The sequence below is a fragment of the Maylandia zebra genome, linkage group LG11 (genome assembly GCF_041146795.1).
Source record: "Maylandia zebra isolate NMK-2024a linkage group LG11, Mzebra_GT3a, whole genome shotgun sequence".
In the NCBI taxonomy this organism is placed as follows: domain Eukaryota; kingdom Metazoa; phylum Chordata; class Actinopteri; order Cichliformes; family Cichlidae; genus Maylandia; species Maylandia zebra.
The window spans coordinates 32080949-32099560 of NC_135177.1; the positions used below are offsets into that span (position 1 = coordinate 32080949).

General features: G+C 40.6%; 1 protein-coding gene across 3 annotated transcripts in view; it reads right to left on the reverse strand.

The window, feature by feature from the left end:
• dpy19l1l (dpy-19-like 1, like (H. sapiens)) overlaps positions 1–14567 on the reverse strand; it is a 28932-nt gene extending 14365 nt beyond the window's left edge. The window contains exons 1-10 of one of the 3 annotated variants that reach the window (XM_004560173.4): positions 14161–14566; positions 13705–13729; positions 13518–13605; positions 11134–11271; positions 9495–9615; positions 6638–6731; positions 6349–6406; positions 4656–4747; positions 2452–2551; positions 251–328 (exon numbers count right to left, since the gene is read on the reverse strand). In XM_004560173.4, the coding sequence (XP_004560230.2) occupies positions 251–328; positions 2452–2551; positions 4656–4747; positions 6349–6406; positions 6638–6731; positions 9495–9615; positions 11134–11271; positions 13518–13605; positions 13705–13729; positions 14161–14383 (1017 nt within the window). In that variant the 5' untranslated portion in view covers positions 14384–14566. Of the gene's footprint in view, positions 1–250; positions 329–2451; positions 2552–4655; positions 4748–6348; positions 6407–6637; positions 6732–9494; positions 9616–11133; positions 11272–13517; positions 13606–13704; positions 13730–14160 lie in introns of all 3 variants that reach the window. The other 2 variants (XM_076890209.1, XM_004560174.5) reach the window with 2 other exon arrangements.
• Between the last annotated feature and the right edge of the window lie 4045 nt (positions 14568–18612).

Consider the following 18612-nt stretch of genomic DNA (forward strand, 5'->3'; position numbering starts at 1 on the left):
TTTCTCCCGGCCGAGGAGCTGAGGGAGATAAGGAGAACTGAGCGAGAGCAGGTTACAGCTCAGAGGACAGGAGCAGTGAAAACTTTCACTTATGCCCAACACCTGATTCAGAGAAAGTCTACCTTGTACATCTTGGTAAATTGCTTTAAACGAATACATTTCAACTTTATGCAAATACACTAGTGTCGAATACGTAAAGTTTTGCCATTAGAAACAAAATAACTGCAAAAGGAAAAGTTATCTACTGTACCATATGAGTGACGAGGATGGACTGCATCTTAGCAGCAGCGAGGTAGCCCAGAATGTACGAAGCAAACAGAGAAGCCACCTGGAAAACAAAGCGTAGTTTACCTTAACAATTCACTCCACAAAGCTCATTAATGCATCACATACAAAAAAGTCCAAAACAACAATAACATTCCCATGATTATCTTTACATTAAAAGTTGCTAATGTCAAAACTGGATTTGAGCCTTTAGGGGAAATTTACATTCCTTCCTTCCAAATGTAATTTGTAGTATTGTATATTAATCAAGAAAGAACAGGGAAAATGGGGTGCAATAAAACAAACAAACAAACTGTAAAATCTGCACTTTACATGTAACAACTCATTTTTTAAAGCTTTTATGGCATTGCATTACATAATGTATCTTGTGAAGCACTCTAACATAATATTTTTGTTGTGCATTTCCAGAACTTAAACCCAAAGCCTGAATACATCACGGCATTTGAAAGATTACAGTTAAAATAAAGTGACTCTCTAAATACACATAGCAGTTGTTATAAATGTAACCCGAATACCACTTGGATCCTTTACTGCATTCCTCTTCCCTTTATTTCCTGTTGTCTTGTCAGTGTATTTATCACATAAAAACCCTACTTTATATTTAGCATCCATCCATCCAGCTTTCATGCGGTCTGCTCCTATTTGGACATGCTCAAACACCTCACCTAGGAGGCATTTTAGTCATTTACTTGAACCGTCTGAAGTGGCTCCTTTCAACGTGGAAGAGTAGCAACTCTACTCTGAGCTCTAGGTAAATGACACTCTTCAGCTCCAGCTTGTTTCGGCAATCTCATTCTTTCATTCAGTCCCCACAGCTAGAGGCCACAGGATGGTAGGAACGTAGGTCAACTGGAAAATCGACATCTTCGCTTTCCGTCTCGGCTCATTCGTCATCATGACAGACTGGAACAGGATCCACATTTCTGCACACACTGCACCACTCAATCTGGCAATCTCCTGCTTCAGTCTTCCCTCATTTATAAATAAGACCGCAAGATACTAGAACTTTGATTTAGACCAGCAACTCATTCCCCACCTGGAGTGGGCAAGCTACTCTTTTCTAGCTGAGAACGCCTTAGATTAGGAGGTGCTCATTCACATCCCCACTGCAAACCACTCCAGCACAAACTAAAGGGTGCTGCTGAATAAAGAACTACATCATCTGCTCAAAGCAGAGGTAAGACCACCAGCACCCACTGGGAACAAGTCTGAGTTACTGCTGATAATGTAAAACAAAACTAACTACAGTTATAGTGAGCGCTTTAACAAAAAACAAACAAGCGAACAAAAAGAAACAAAAAAAAAACCCCTGATACTTCAAAGGACCCAGCCCACAGGACACCATGATGGGACGCTGTCCAGTACCTGTTCTTGTGATGGGAATTCACACTCAAATGTAATCATTTGGAAGGTTTTCTAAATTGGCCAATACAATTACTGATCATAATCAAATTCTGTTTGACCATTGTAATTGCTCAAGGGGGTTACTGTAGGCCTTGTAGAAAATTAACTGTGTGACTGCAAATTTTAAAACAAAACAAACCCCCCCCCAAAAAATAGTAAAACCCAACAACTGACATCAAACTCCCTCTGTACTGATGAGTAAGCAGTGCTTGTGGGTGTATTTGGCCTTGAATTGCATTATGCATGCAGTGGCTGAGGTGAATGGGTTCAATTAGCAGCTTATAAATGTGAAACAAAGAAATAATATCTGTGAAACAACACGTCCCGCGTTAAAGTCCCTGCACAAAAGCAGCAGAGCCCTGAGGGGGCAGCAGCAGCAGCAGCGTGGGCTAAACTGTTAGTAAGCACATATGCTTGCTGCAGTGACCTGTTTGTTCTGAAGTTCGACTCTTCTGTCTGCCAGCCCACACACCTTAATTTACTACTTCTTTATACTAACCTAAATGTGTCAATCAGTTAGAAAAATTTCAATTTAAGAATGTTTTTTGAATTTTATATGATTTGAATCTCCTGAGTTTATCCCTTTTCTTTCAGTCTTTCTGATTTTTTTTTATTTCTTTGCTATGTTGCCCAGCGTCTGATTTTTTGCACCTGCGCTGCCAGTCCTCTGTTCTCTCCAAGTCTCTATTTTCTCTTTAATCTCTGTGCTCCCTTTCCCTTCCCCTCCACATTCTCTCACAATGTTTATCTTGCCCTGTTTACCTGGGTGAGCAGCACAAACTGGGCAAACTGCCAAGGCAGCATAAAGCACAAATTGGAGATGCCCAGAGCGACCATAGCTGTCCGGCTCGGGTTCCGTGTCCTGGGGAGGGAAGAGACACAGATGGAGGGAAAAGGTGGTGAGAGCAAGGGTGTGGCAGAGATAAGATGAGATGTATTAAAATGCTTGAGAAAACACAGATGTACAAACATTCACTCTCACATTAATGGTAATACAGAAACCTGATTATGGACAAAGTTACGCTAAAAAGAAAATAAAACAGAAGTACTTCTCAATTTACTGTTAACTGTGACACTAAGAGAAGTCACAGTATCAAAACAGTTTTCACACAACTTGAGCTGCCAACCACCAGCTGGGTGTTAAAATGAAAAGAAAAAACAGATGCTTCCCCATCTTTCTTTATATTTTTGAAACCGTTCAAGTGCTTGGATATAATTAGGCATGCAGAGTATATACCCAACTAATGCACCATATAATATCTGAGCCGTGTAGGTGTAGGTATTATGAACTGATTACATGAACATGTGTTCAGACATCTACTTGGTGATCGTTTTATCTGGATATTATGCTTAGCTGCTTATTGTCATATAATCTGATCAGACAATCACGTGACGGCAGTGATGATTTGGGAAGTGGAGGTATTTCAGTGATGTTTGAGTATTGCTGAGACTGTTGATTTTCTGGAATTTGCATAACATCAGTCTTTACAGTTCACCCAGAATAATGAAAAACACAAACAAAAAAAACCCCCATCCAGCAGCAGCTTAGCAGGCAGAGATTCATAGCTGATAAGAGGTCAGAGTAGACAGAACGGCTAACTGTGCTGAGCAGAAAAGCGGCTCAGAATTAGCCAACTATCCTTTAGGTAGTTGTGCTTCGATTGCACAAAACCATGCCTGGGTCAACAGAAATCTGAGGCTGTAGCGAACACAAGATCAATCGAACTGGAAATTTTAAGGCTAAAAATAAAAAACTGCAGCTAGTCTAATGATTCTCCACTCTGCCAAAGCTTGAGACAGTATCCAAAGGTCCAGGCTTTTGGTGGTGTGATAGCATTGGGAATGTTTTCTGGAACACTCTGAGCTTTAATTCCAATCACCATTTGAACGCCACAGAGCCGGAGTATTGTTACAGACCATGTACATCCATTCATAGCTACAACTTATCATCTTCAAACACAGCAGTGAACTGTGTCAAAAATAGGGCTGTTCGATATAACGATATATATCGGATGACGATATAAAAACATCTATCGTTTCATTTCACGCTATCGTTTGTTTCGTGGTGTTGCAAAATAAACTGTTTACGGCAATATTTTTTCACTGTTTTGATGGTAACTGTAGTGGCTATATTCATTTCTTGAAGTTCTCTCTTTCTCTTATATTTAATATAACCACACTACAGACGGACAAGCACGTTTTTATGCGTTGTCGTTAGCAACAACGACGGTAAAACTATCGCGTGTCCGCTTGTTTATTTTCCACATAAACCTTTCACAATAAAGCTCAAGATCCTGTTGAGACTTTTCAAAATAAACTGAATCACGTGAAAGAGTATGCAGAGTGTTTACGGATGAGAAAAGAGCCGTCAGGTGCTAAAAATAAACCTTAGACTCAAACGTTAGAACAAGCTTTTCCCCGCAGCACGCCGTTTCATGCATCGGTTAAAACACTCGACTCCAGGTACACGACGCCCAGCTGGAAGCACTTCACGCAAGTCGAGCTGCCCGAGATTCACAGAATTTACAGAAAATGTAAAATTTTTGTGATTTATATCGTTATTGGGACGATAGATGTCTTATATCGGGATATGAGATTTTGGTCATATCGCACAGCCCTAGTCAAAAAAGTCTCCAAGTATGGATTCCATAAACATGATACTGAGATCAGATTTTGTTGACCTCCCCAGTCACCAACTCTGAAACCAGTAAAGCCCTTTTGGGATGTGGTCATTCAGCAAACAGATTTTGTGATTCAATTATGTCAACATGGAGCAGAATCACAAAAGATGTTTCCACCATCATTTGGAGTTCATTAAGCAAAACAAGGTCCCACACCAGTATTAACATGACAGTTATTCATGATGTGCTTGGGTGTGTTATGATGCCTTTGAACATTCTGAAACACTTTACCAAATTACAACAATATGAATTTAGCAGAGCAGTGGAGACGCTGAGTGAGTTTACCGTAGGATGTATGTGAGAAGAAGCATCTGCAGGACCAGGAAAGGGTAGGCAAAACTCTCCCTCAGAGGCGGAGTCCACATCACTCGAGTGCTCTGATAAAATACACGTGGACAAGAAAAGAATCAAATTTGCTCAAACTCAAATTCACATAGCTCTGATTTTCTTTGAGAGGAAAAAAAACAAAACAGAGATACATTTTACTCCTCTGCAGCTTATAAATAAATCTCAGTTAATCCTATATTGACACAGACTGTATAGTAACACACAGCTTGTGTAGAGATTACAGACACTTAATGTAAGACATCTGGTACCGGTCTATTGGCAGGATTTCTTAAATGCAAAAACACTGTGTGAGGAGGTTTGCATGTTCTTAATCTATGCTGTAGCAGGAGAACACATTTATTGATGAATTCTAGGTCACCTCACCAGAATAAAATAAAGCAGGTGAAAGTTTAAGCCGGTGACTGCATTTAGCTGTAGTTAATCAACTTTAGGCTGATGTGTGACTGTTTCTTTGTGACTGTACTTCATGCTTTTCAGTCCTCAAATAAAGTGATTGCCTACAATCAAGTTTAGATAAATGGATCGCATCTAACTTTCTGAATGTCTACTTTTGACATTGATATGGCTCTATATACTCGCTATAGCATTAATCATGAATTGCATTGTGGCTCATAGCGCAGTAGGTGTGCAGCTCCATAACATGAGATACCATACCGAAAAAAACAAAACAACCCCCCCCCCCCAAACTTCAAAGTAAAAATATTACAAATGAAAGACTCACAATTAAACAGAAAAAACTGAAATAAAATTAAAAGAAATAAAAATAACACCATGTAAAATGCTGAATATAGAATAAGGAGCTCTTGTATTCCAACAAATGATTTATTAATTTGATTCCTTACTCCATTTTAGTGTGAAAACAGGAACAGTAGACTAATAAGGTACAAACTGCACAGTTGCAGCTTTTATCTGTGCACGGATCCAGCGAGCAGTCTGCTTAGGTCCTGCTGTTGAGCTTGATTGAGACTTCTGCAGGAAATCTACATCGTAACCAGAAACTCCTTTTATCCCTATGCTGCAACCTTCCACACCACTCAAGTTGTTGTGGTGTGCGTCCACACGACATGTAGTTACATTTATCGAGAGGTGAACGTCAGGTCATGCAGAAGGTTACAGCGTAAAGTTAAAATTAGTTTCAGATAATAGAGCAAGTGACGATTTAGATTTCCTGCATAAGCATAATTCACAGGTTAGTGAGCCTGTCTCTAAAGGCTAATAAACACCCACACCTCTATTTTAATGCAGTCAACACTGACCTCGGAGCGACTACCCAGCCAGACTGCCATTTTACTACTTCCTCCGAAAAAGTGGAAATTACAGATGCTGCTGTCACAAGCCGCCATAGCACTCGGGGAAAGGACAGAAATGTGTTCGAGTGTGCGCTTGACTGAAATTTGTTCTGGAGGAAACTTGAGAGAAGAAGATAGGCGGAGGGATTCAGCTTTGAGTGCGAGCCAAAAACAACTCTAAGCTCCTTTGAGGGCTGAAACGAGTCCCTATTAACCATCCTTCTCTTTTTCTGAGGGTTTTTTTTTTTTCATTTTGAGTTTTACAGATTTCAGAAGCTTACACTTCCCAAAGCTCCAACATTTGAATATCCTGATAAAGATATTAAAGGAACTGCACTTACCTCACCGTGATTGAAGAAAAAACACAATGTGGTAATAACGCCACCCAGTCGACTGCCACTAATGAGGAAAAATGAAAATGAGGTGGGATTAAAAGAAGAGCAGAAAGCAGCAGACGGATTCAGAGAAGTTATCTTCTTTCCGATAGTTCAAATCTATAAATCTGACCAAGACAGCAGACAAATGGTCTACGCCTGACAGCTTATTGGGATGGACCATTTAAAAATCATCCTCTCCTCACTAGTGTCCATGTGAGCGAGTCAGGAGAGAGTGCTGGGCTGGAGAGGTTACCTGAGGTAGGAGCCGTACATGAAGAAGATGCTCATCATCATGCCGTTCAGCAGGAACACACAGGCCACATAGAAATACGCTGGGTCACCCATTCCTGGCAACAGAGACAGGCAGAAATGCAGTTTTTATCCAGGTTAAATGCTACCAATAGAGTTCTCTGACATATAATTCAGCTTTGATAACATGATAACTGATTATTTTTCCATTGACCAGCTAATTTCCTACATTTCACAAAGACTTATTAGAAAGTAGTAACTTGAGGACATCGTTTGGACATTGGAAATTGCTGATATAATGTTTTACAAATGTAAATGATCAAGAGCTGTACGTCAATATTCAACTACTGGTATATTTGCACGTCGCATAGGATTTGAAACAAACCCATCATCTCTGTCTGCAGTTACTTTCACTTCAGTTCACCTTACTGTTGCTAATTACCTATTTTGTCATGTAGAATAGCACTTCATGCTCCTTTAGCAAGATTTTCCCTTGTGTTAAAAAGTGCAACTGGAAAATGTATGAATAATACTGCTAAGCTCTGCCATCCTACTATTCTCTCTCTGAGCAGGAGCACCACCCACATGGAGGCTGAGCAGCATGTGAGAAACATTTGCTTTAACATTTTTTCTATTAGTAATGACTTTGTACATTTATCCATCCATCCTCTTCCATGTCACCGGGGGACTGCAGCCTATGCCAATTAAAGCAAATCCATTATGCACTTTTTTTGCTTGTAGGACTGCCTTCTATCCTTCTCCATCGAACAGGTGATAATTATGCTTTAGTTAACATCACTGATGCAAACATAGAAACTTTGTTGCAAGATTTAACAACTTATTACAGTGAAATATTGATGGGAGACATACCTCCTGTGAGTTTGTGGACTGTGTGAAACATTATTGATTTTAAGTTTCTCTGACTGACTAGCACAGCCAATATGTTTGAACTTATGATTTTAACTTCACCTTTGATTTTGTCAGACCACTTTGCAGTCATCTCACACACCCTAACACCCCTTGAAAATGACTGCAATCACGAAAAGAATGTAAATCTCTGATTACAGGAGTAATCTGAAAACACACCCCCACACACCCCTACGTGTTTAATGATCTGAAAGTCACATTTGCAGGCATTTTGTGTGCAAACTGGGTCACTGCAGATTGAATAAGTTAGGTCATGCAAAAATAACCCATGAAACAGGTAGGATTTCTGTGCTCCGCTTCTGCAATGAAGACACCACAGACTAATCACTTCCTGCAGACTCTGTGTTGCAAAAATTTTCAGTTCTGCTACTTAAAAAATTATAGTAAAAAAAAATCCATATGTAATCGTATGTGTGAGATAAATATATGCTACTCAGGTCTTTTATATGTCCTCTCTGTGTCTGCATGGGTTCCTCCCGTAGTAAAGGATCATGAATATTAGGTTAAATGATAATTCTAACTTGACTGTAGGTATGAATCAGAGTATGAATGGTTGTCTGTCGGTCTCTAATTTAGCCCTGTGATAGACCCGGGACCTGTCCAGAGTTTATGCCACCTCATTCCCAGTGTTGGCTGGAATAGCCTCCAACACCTCCATGACCCCGAACTGGATAAGCAGTTAAGCAAACCGATGGGTGACAAAAATAACAGTTTTTATACAGCATCTGAAATGTCATATCTGAATGACACCAAAGTTGAAGCATAACAACAGGAAGTACATTAAACAACATGTCACGATCAGCCCTATCAAAAAAAATAAATAAAAATGTGGGGTTAAAAAAAAAACCCCAAACAAAAACCATCAAACTGGAATAATACATTATTACTGCACATCCCACTGCAGGTTCCACAAGTCATTCTCTAAATTCTGATGGTGAGATTAAAGTTTGAAACTTTAGTGACAGCAAATAGGTTTTGTTCACTTCACTGCTCAGTTAAATGACATCTCGCTGCTATATTCTTGGCACGATCTCCTCTCAATGATTCCAGCATAATAAGAAGGTACACAGAACAGACCTACACGGCAACAATGACTAAGAGATTGAAGATGCATTGACATCGCTAAGAGCTGCATCGCATCATCTCCGTGATGTGACGGTAAATCACTGGACAAACAGAAAACGGATCTAGCTCCAAAACCGCTTGTTCCGTTCTACTGTGTAATTTTAAACCACACAAAAATAACATACTGGCTGACAGTTACAGGAAATGCAATGCAGCTTGCATCAGGTTTATGTAAACACTGTGAAAACAGCCTGTGTACATCAGCCGTGGGGTGCCACATTCACTAATGAGACCGACAGAAACATGGAGACTGCAGCTTCACAAAGGAACGCTGACAGCAGCTTTTGCTTGTTTTCGCTTAGCAGACTTAATTTCCAGGAAATGTTACTGTGAGCCAACTTTAAAAAAAAAAAAAAAAAAAAAAAGATGTGGAAAAGGTTAAAAACATTTTTCCCCCTCAAGGCTAGAAGAAAAAAAATCAATGAGTATATTTCTCTTCTTTCGCATTAAATGTTATTCAGTAACTGTTAGTTTTGCAGAGGATGCCTGGATGCCTTAAGCTTAACTACTACTTCTTCTTTTTTTTTTTTAAACCACGGGCCTAAAAATTATCTCTTAGCCGACTGCCGGACTGTTAAATGAGGTCAAGAATTACTTACCAAACTTCTCAAATCTGCGATATTTATACTTCTCTGCATCTTAACTGACAGCTAAACCGTTTATTCAAGCAAAGGGGCTACAACTGTCACCAAGTAGGATGAAATACGGGAACGGATTAGATTTGACCCGTGTGTGTGTGTGTGTGTCTAAATGCACACAACTGAGCACGTTTCTAGTTAAGACTTACATGCCATGGCAACAGTGTTTACCTTCACAGCTGTCCACAGGAGTGAGTCCCTCTCCTCTGTTGATGGACCAGCACATTTTTGTGGGAATCCCAAAGTAACCCATTACACCTGTGTACATCCGGTACCAGCTGGCCAGGACCACCTGGGGAGAACAGACAGGATGTAAAAATCCTGTTTAAACATCAAATTTTAAATTACTTGTTTTATCCCTTTTATTTCTGAGGAGTAGACACTAGCATGATTTGGATTCTGGTCTATGAGTTTGCAAAAAGGGATCATAAATAAATAAAGACTAATGTGATACATATATACATATATTATTTTATTTTTTTTAAGTCATCTATCCATCAATCCATTCGCTTCCGCTTCTCCTTTTCAGGGTCGCGGGGGGGCACTGGAGCCTATTCCAGCTGTCATAGGGCGAGAGGCGGGGTACACCCTGGACAGGTCGCCAGTCTGTCGCAGGGCTAACACACAGGGACAGACAACCATTCGCGCTCACATTCACTCACACATTCACACTTAATGGCAATTTGGATTATCCAATTAACCTATCCCCACAAGCTGCATGTCTTTGGACAGTGGGAGGAAGCCGGAGTACCCGGAGGGAACCCACACAAACATGGGGAGAACACGCAAACTCCACACAGAAAGACCCCGGCCTGATGTTGGAATTGAACTCAGGACCTTCTTGCTGTGCGGCAACAGTGCTAACCACCGTGTCACCGTGCTGCCTTTAAAGTCATCTAACTGTAATAAAAAATAAATAAAATAAAATAAAAAATAAATTAAAAAAACACACACACACAAAAGAATCAATGTTAAGCTGTGCAATCTATAACAACCTAATTCAACTTTCAATTTGGCTTCTCAGAAAATTACAAAAAGACAATGGAGATAAAACACTGCTGTTTCACAGTCTGTTCTGCAACAATTCTCTACGTTGGCTTTCCAGCACATCTCTTTCCTTTATTTTGTTCCATCAGAGTAGCCTGATTACTCACTCACTCATCTTCAGTGAGCATATTTCTTAACCATCATGTAAAGAAAGAATTAAACAAATCTGGTTTCTCCATCCAGCAAGATTCATTGTTAGGAAAGCGCATTAATCTGGCATGTATACCACTTCTAACTGCACTTATTGCTATTTGCTACATGACAAAGGACTGCAGACTGCAGGGAGAAAAAAGTAGAGGGGATGCATGAAAGGAGAAAATGGATGGAGCAAAATTCAACATAAGCAATCATCTAAAAGACTAAAAAAGTTTAATCACCAAACATCTATTTGCTAAATTCATAAACTGTTGTTATGTAATTCTCCAATTACTTGCATTACCCGATTTGGCTCATTAAATGCATCCAGATTCTTGTACTGCCAACACTTCAAACAATATAATACTAATGAAGTGGGTTTTTTTTTTTTTTTGTTTTTTTTTAATCTCAAAGCTTAAAAACATCTTCACGATAAAATTACCTCACCCTTCAAACCTTTTATTCCTTCTGTAAAAGAGTTTTGTTTGTACTAAGGGATTCACTGTATACATCCCACGAGAATGAAGATTTGATCTTCTTCTGAAAATATTTCAAAGTTATGAATAATTTTAGTCTGAGAGCAACAAATGAAATATGTGCACGGTAATTTGCCAAAAATCAATATTACCTCTGGATAGAGGTTGAATCTCTTCAGTGTGTTAATAACCAGCGGATGCTCTGTCAGCCGATCGTTCATGACCATGTGAAGGCCGTCCAGGAAAGAAGGAGCCTCAATAATTGTCTTGTAGTAGGAATAGTACAGACCCTGGTATCAAAAAGAACATTACATACAGAAGATTACAGAAAGAAAAAGGCAGCAGACGGATACTAAATATAACTCCAGCACTACAACTCCGACAGAAGAAACTGGAATGAGTTACACGGGCTCAGCAGATGGCCATGGCTCGCAGCCCATTTGGTAGCACGCAGCAGGGGGAAGGCAAGACAAGTATTCTGTTTTCATCTGACAAAGTTTTCACCTTGAGCGTCAGTTAAACATCAGCAGCTTTTACACAGAGTGATGGTGATCTAAAAAGCAGCAGTGCTTATAGACACAAATGTTAATTTTGCTTGTGTGCAGCTCTTCATCGAGTGTTCGACGTGGAAAGTGACAGATGAGTAACAACTGTAAAGTCCAACATGGTAAGTATTACTGATTTGATTTTCTCTGAATGGACAGTCATAGTGAAACTAGCTTAACTACAGTCATCAGTCAACAGTAAGTCTTCTTCTAAATATTTATTCTCTCCCCCTTTCACTTCAGCTGACGTCTGTGCAATGGTTATTGTTGACCAACTCTGGCTGGTGTGCTCAAGGGTCAAAGTTCACTTTAACCAACTTTTCATTGGAAATCAGTTTGCATGTCAAATAGAAGCACTGTTTTTGGGAAATTATTACAACATCATCATCTTAACTATGCAGGAATGTTTTGTGATGAGCTTGCCTCGCATTTCTTTATTAACCAGGCTGATCTCATTTTGATGGCCTTTTTAAAAAAAATGCAAACTGCTGTCATATTTTGTTTTACAGAAGGCTAACGTGACAGTGCTTATATGCTCACTGGGGCAGCAGCAAATATTTATTGCCAATAACAATCTACTCATTAAGTTTTAATGACTTCAGCAATGATGAGGTCTATAAAATGTGATGAAAATGTTAAAAAAAAAAGTGCATGTTGTGAAAGCCAAAGAGTTGTCTCTGCCTGATTCGTGTGACTAACTTCAACACATTTAAATTTTAAGCACAACTACTAAAACCCCCCCCCCAAAAAAAAAATTCCCTTACAAATGATGCATACACTTCTTATGTTGGAAATCCTATTTTAATGCAATACCATCAAGGCAACATCTAATCTGTCTCAATGTCATTTGGTAGCATGACAAAATAAAATATATCATGACATAGTTAGAAAGAATTAGAGGCATAACGTCTCTGAGAAAGTTGTTGGCCCACATCCTACCACAACAGCTCAAACGTGAAGGTTTTTTTAATGAAGATGGTGGAGACCACTTTCTAACACGTGGGTGTAAAATCCACCACATATGTTCATATGGGCTGGTATCTGTTATTAACACAAATCTATAATTCACATCCTCTCATAGCTGAACACAAATCATGGAGCCCTCATGCCTGATGGATGCACTGTCCTCTTGGAAGAGGAGACCACAAAATCATCATCCTGTTTCAGTTACTTCCTTTAGGGTTACCCTATCCTTATCATCCTCCAACCAACCCTCTACATTCCCTCCTTTGATACATCCATGAATTATCTCTGTGCCATTCTTCCTTTCCTCCTTCCTGGCAGCTCCATATTTAACATCCTTTCTCCAGTATATCCACCATCCCTCCTCAGCACATGTCGAAATCTCAACCAAAACAAAGTTAACAAAGTTAAATATATAAAAATAATCACTCACAATGGCTCTTTATTGATTTTCAGTGACCATGTAATCAAATCAGACAAGTCAGCTAAAAAAAAGAAAAAGAAAAAAGAAAAAGAGAAAGCCACCACAATATCTATCTAAGTACAGCAGAACCACCAAGCCCTCTTAGTGTAGGTCTGATGAGGTCTGTTTTTGTTTGGACATCATTTACGTGTATCTTCAGCTACAAGGACAATAAACTGCTCTGCAACAGGTGTAGTGCATGGCTGAAATATAGCCAAATACATTAACATCATGGGATTGAATTTGGGGTTATTGAAAGACCCAAAATAGTTTTCCAATCTGCTCAAACAGCCCCCCCCCCCGTTAAATGAGCAAACGCAAGGAACAATTGCTGCTATTTTGATGGTAAAGGGAATCCATGCTAAATATGAATATGATTTAGACCTTGATCATCTTGTTTTGTAGCAAAGGATTTCACACTTTTTACTGTCTTATGTCAAAATAAAGGTAGACGATGGTAAACAACGGCCATACAAAAACTGTGCCCTTCAAGATTCATGATGACAATATTTATCAAAGATTTGTGCATCCTGCTGTTGCCTTACAAAAAAGAAAAAGAAATTACCATTTCTGTTCGAAAAGCCATTTCCTTCTCCAGGTTAGACAGGTGTGAAAAGTGCCTGTCATTCTCAAAGAGCTGTGTGAGATGATACCTAATTGCAGGGGGAGAAATATGTGTGAAGTAAGAGCAAGTAAACGCAACAGTAGTTAGTGAACGATAACTTGGTAAAGCCGATAAAAGCGCAGCTTACCAGTGCAGATATCCAGTCAGAGCAGCTGTGAACAGAAAGAATTAACTTTAACTACTGCAGAAAAAAAAGCTACTTCATCACTGAGAAAGGAGGCTAGATTTGCAAAGCCACAACCCGCTGGAGAGAGGAGAGATGACTTTGAGTGATACGGGGGTTATAACTATTGTGCATTTAGAGGAGAACACCAAGCTTGAAGTTTGCCAGAAAACCTGTTAACACGTGTGGAGCTGATGTGGCATATAGGCGGAAGAAATACGGGACACTTTCATTTGATTTTAACGGACAGCAACAGCAGGTAACTACCGCTAGAGAGGTACCGTTAGGGTGAGCTAACGTTAGCCAAGTGATCGGCAGCGGAGATAACTTAATTTAGCGGAGCTGCTAATGCTGCTAGTGTTAGCACTCGTTAGCTTGTGGTTCTGCAAGAAGCTAACGAGCTAGTGGTTCTGAACTTACCGAGGAGAAGAGTGATTCCCAGCTTGGCGGCTGCAGACGGAGTTAGCCCCAGCTTGTGTCTGATGCCCGAAAGCCCGTTTGAATGCGTGCTGTTGAAAACCTTGCCCTCCCTGCCTGGCCGCCTAACGTTACTTTTGCCAGGTGGCGAAACAAGCGGGCTCCTGTCGCGGTCAGTCTGGGTCGCCGGACTCTTCCCGGTTTGCTTTTTGGTTTTAGCCACCATGATTTCCAAAAAGAGACGAGTTAAACCGAGCGGACAGCCGCTGAAGAACCCAAGGGGTGTGAGCTGCGCAGCCCCAACAGACGCTCGTATCTGGTCCTCGAATCTGCCCCTTTACTACCTGAGTGATGCTTTGACTGGTTCCTGCCTGAAATCTTGTGAAACTGTGCCCCCTGGTGGCTGTTGGGCACCACTGCAATGAGTTTGGGATCGTAACCATGGCAACACCAACCGCGAGCGTATTTTTCTTTTTGTAGTGTCAGATGCGAAATAAATAAAATAAAAATAAATAAATAGTAATACATCTAAAATGTGCAACTGCCCGATGCGACAGACAGCAGGAGCTAATCCAGGGGCCTCTCTTGTTGAAAGGTCAATTAAAAAAACAAAAAAACCCTAAAAAGACTGCAAATCTGAAATGACCCCAAATAGACACAAAAAAGGCATAACCGACAAATCTCAATGTAAAACAATCACACGCTGTAAAAAGATTACAAAGATGTCAAACATGAAACAGCCATAAACAGAAAAAAACGAGTTATATCTCTGCATACCTCTGCAAAGTATCATTTATGATATGTAACATATAAGGAATTCTTATTTTTATTATATTTTTTTGAGCAAGAAAGATTGCTTTTACTTTTTAAAAAAATTATTTTTATTGCTTTCCAAAAAGCTCCAGCAGCATATAACGGGCCTCCATCACCTTATCAGGCACTTTCAGACTGTCCAAATTGCTTCCTCTGGTTTAGATCCAGTGCTCGTTAGAAGTATGCCAAGTTTCTTTCAGAAAGGGATGTGTTCTCTACAAGTGCCACTTTAGCTGCCTTGGCAGCGATGTTTCCACTGCAGACAAATAAAGCTGAAGCAGCAGAAAGAAGATTTCTATTAACGTGAGATACTGAGCTGTAAGCTGACATGATTCACTACCAGAGCAGTAGAGGAGCAGAGCAGCGTCTAAATGAAATCCTGTCAGATATGCAGCCAAAGGTACAGCATCACACACACATAAAAATGATTGATAAATTCAACTCCTCTGATTGATTTTATGATATCGCCAGCTGTTTTCTTCTGAGTGTATGACAGCATTCTGGTATTAGTTAATTAGGACTCTCTGTTTCTTCTGAACAAATGAAGGAGATAGGCTTTGTAGACTGATAACTGGCACTATAATGGTTACAAGCAAAATGAAAATCCGCTGAGTTACAAGACCTGTTATACTGATACTCATTCCATCAAAAACAGGAGATGATGAAAAATTGTGTGAACTTTTGTTGTTTCATTTATCAGTGCTGATGATGACACAACAATAAAAGATACAGACTAGCAACTGGGTTACAAGGGATTAAAGTTCCACTCTTCCACATAGAAATGGGAATTGAAACCCAGTTCTTGTAGAGAGTCGGTTCCCACTTGTCCAGTTCCTTGGAATTGTTGGTCTGTGCCAGTTGATTCCACTTATCGGTTCTTGCACTCCTACACACAGCTGATTTTGGTTGGTATGTTGGAGGAGGAAAACAGTGACACAGGATATGGACATTACTTTTATTTTTATTGCACAAAGGATGAGAGCATGATAGTAAAGTGGAGCGTGTATCCCGGACAGATACAGCTGCATTATGCTGCTACCTGCACAGTCGGCATGCTAACACTAAACCAGCCAAGAACTCTGAGTGACGTTAAAGCTGAATGAATGCTGACCCCAGCCCAGTATCCAGACCCTGAACTTCAACAGGTAATAAACTGATGAGTAGTCAGGCTGCAGCCTTTGTTTCTACCTATTTGTGTTTCTTAATTAGAATCACCATGGCGATCAGTTTGCTTGTTTGTGCTGTTGACTTTGTGTTGTACTAATAGTAAGATCATATGTGTCCTCATTAGCATAGCGATTTGTGTTGGTGTATAGGACTATAGCCTATATGTTTATATTGTTAAATGGCAATTATGAGATAAAACAGGTCATTTTACAGAGTAACATGAAAGCAATGTAACGAGTCGTATAATGAATTAGTTTTTCATCACACCTGCGAGCATCTCTTAGTCATCTACTGATCTACTGAAGCGAACATAAAAACCATGGAACACGAAGGCAGTAACACTACATGAATAAAAATGTATACGATTCAAAGTTACAGCTCGGTTTCCAAGACAAACAGAGAGATAACTAGCTTAGCTATGCAGTGGCTGTGATGCCAGGCTGAAATTTATTTTTAAAAGTTTCCATATCACATGATACTTTTGATTCATCAGTCAATTAAGTTCATTTTGAAATGTTTTTCATGTGTTTGTAAGCAATGAAGCACAAGGAGTTAACAAATGGACAATGTAGGTTCAAACCTGGACTCCTCCAGACTAATGAAAAGTGAATGAAAAAAAAAATATGGCGAGATACACAAATAAACACAACATTCAAAAGAATTTGAAACTATTGCAGGAAATGAACTAAAAACTGTACATAAAACCTTAAAAATATGCGAAATACATTCGCAACCTGTATCAATATGAGGGTTGGTCCCAATCAATTTATTTACATTCATTTATTTTATCTTAGAAACAAAATCAATACTGGTAATGAATGTGAGCTTTCAATGTAATCATGAACTCATGAACATGATTGAGTCAGAGACTGAAAAACAACAAAGTTCAAGCAACTGAGTATGTCTGTTTTGAGTTAAACCCGTGCATGGGTAATGAAAAAAGTCATCACTAACTCATAGTTTAAAATATAAAAAAATAAGAAGAATTAGCATATAAAGGAAACTGGACAGAAAGTATTATTGACCACAAAAAGGTCATGTCAGAAAATTGCTAGCACCATCAGGAATAACCAGCAGATGTCACTAAATGACAATAATACATGTGTACCATTAACCCACATTTCATCTTCACATCGTTATCATCATCATCACAACCAGCATTTTCATCAGAGCATTAATAAAAAAAAAAGAAAGAAAGATAAAAGTAAGGCAGGTAATTACTCCAAGAAGAAAAACAGACACTTTGATGCTGATGTGTTTGAGTTGAGATGTATTTCACTGATGAAGGCAGAGACAATAACATCAGCAAAGATGATTTCATCTCATCTGTTTTTCTTCGGGAAGGACTGACAAGGAGAAAGAAGGAGAAATGGGAGTGACATCATTACATTTCTCTCATTCGATTCCCGCTCAGGGTGGGTTATGGTGTGGTGGGCTTGTATGTGGGTGCAGGGAGATATAATCATAAGAGATGATGAACACATAAGGCAGTGTGTTTGTTTCCAGTGTCTGGGCACAGCTCTTTGAGATGTGATGAGTTTCAGAGTTTCAGACAAAGAGCGATTCATAAGACCCTTATGAAAAGGACACTGAGGGAACAGTTTACCCTGCCCGGGATAGGGTTACCGGGGCCCCGCCCTGGAGCCAGGCCCGGGGAGGGTGCCCGAGGGCGAGCGTCTGGTGGCCGGGCCTTAGTCCATGGGGTCCGGCTGGGCACAGCCCGAAGAGGAGACATGGGCCCATCCTCCCGCAGGCCCACCACCCGCAGGAGGCGCCATAGGGGTCGGGTGCATTGTGTGCCGGGTGGCGGCCAGGAGCGGAGGCCCTGGCGGACTGACCCCCGGCTGCCAAGACTGGCAATAGGGACATGGAATGTCACCTCTCTGGTGGGGAAGGAGCCTGAGTTAGTGCGTGAGGTTGAGAGGTACCGGCTAGATATAGTCGGGCTCACCTCTACACATGGCTTGGGCTCTGGAACCAGTCTCCTGGAGAGGGGCTGGACTCTGTCTCAGTCTGGAGTTGCCCCTGGTGAGAGGCGGCGGGCTGGGGTGGGTATCCTAATATCCCCTCGGCTTGCTGCCGGTACGTTGGGGTTTTTCCCGGTGGACGAGAGGGTTTGTTCCCTGCGCCTTAGGGTCGGGGAACGGGTCCTGACTGTCATCTGCGCTTATGCGCCGAGTGGCAGTTCAGAGTACCCAGCCTTCTTAGAGTCCCTGGGGGGGGGGGGGGGTGCTGGAGGGTGCTCCACCTGGAGACTCTGTTGTCCTGCTGGGAGACTTCAATGCTCACGTGGGTAACGACAGCGAGACCTGGAGGGGCGTGATTGGGAGGAACGGCCTCCCTGATCTGAATCCGAGCGGTGCTCTGTTATTGGACTTCTGTGTTAACCACAGTTTGGCCATAACGAACACCCTGTTCGAACATAAGAGTGTCCATAAGTGCACGTGGCACCAGGACGCTCTAGGCCGTAGGTCG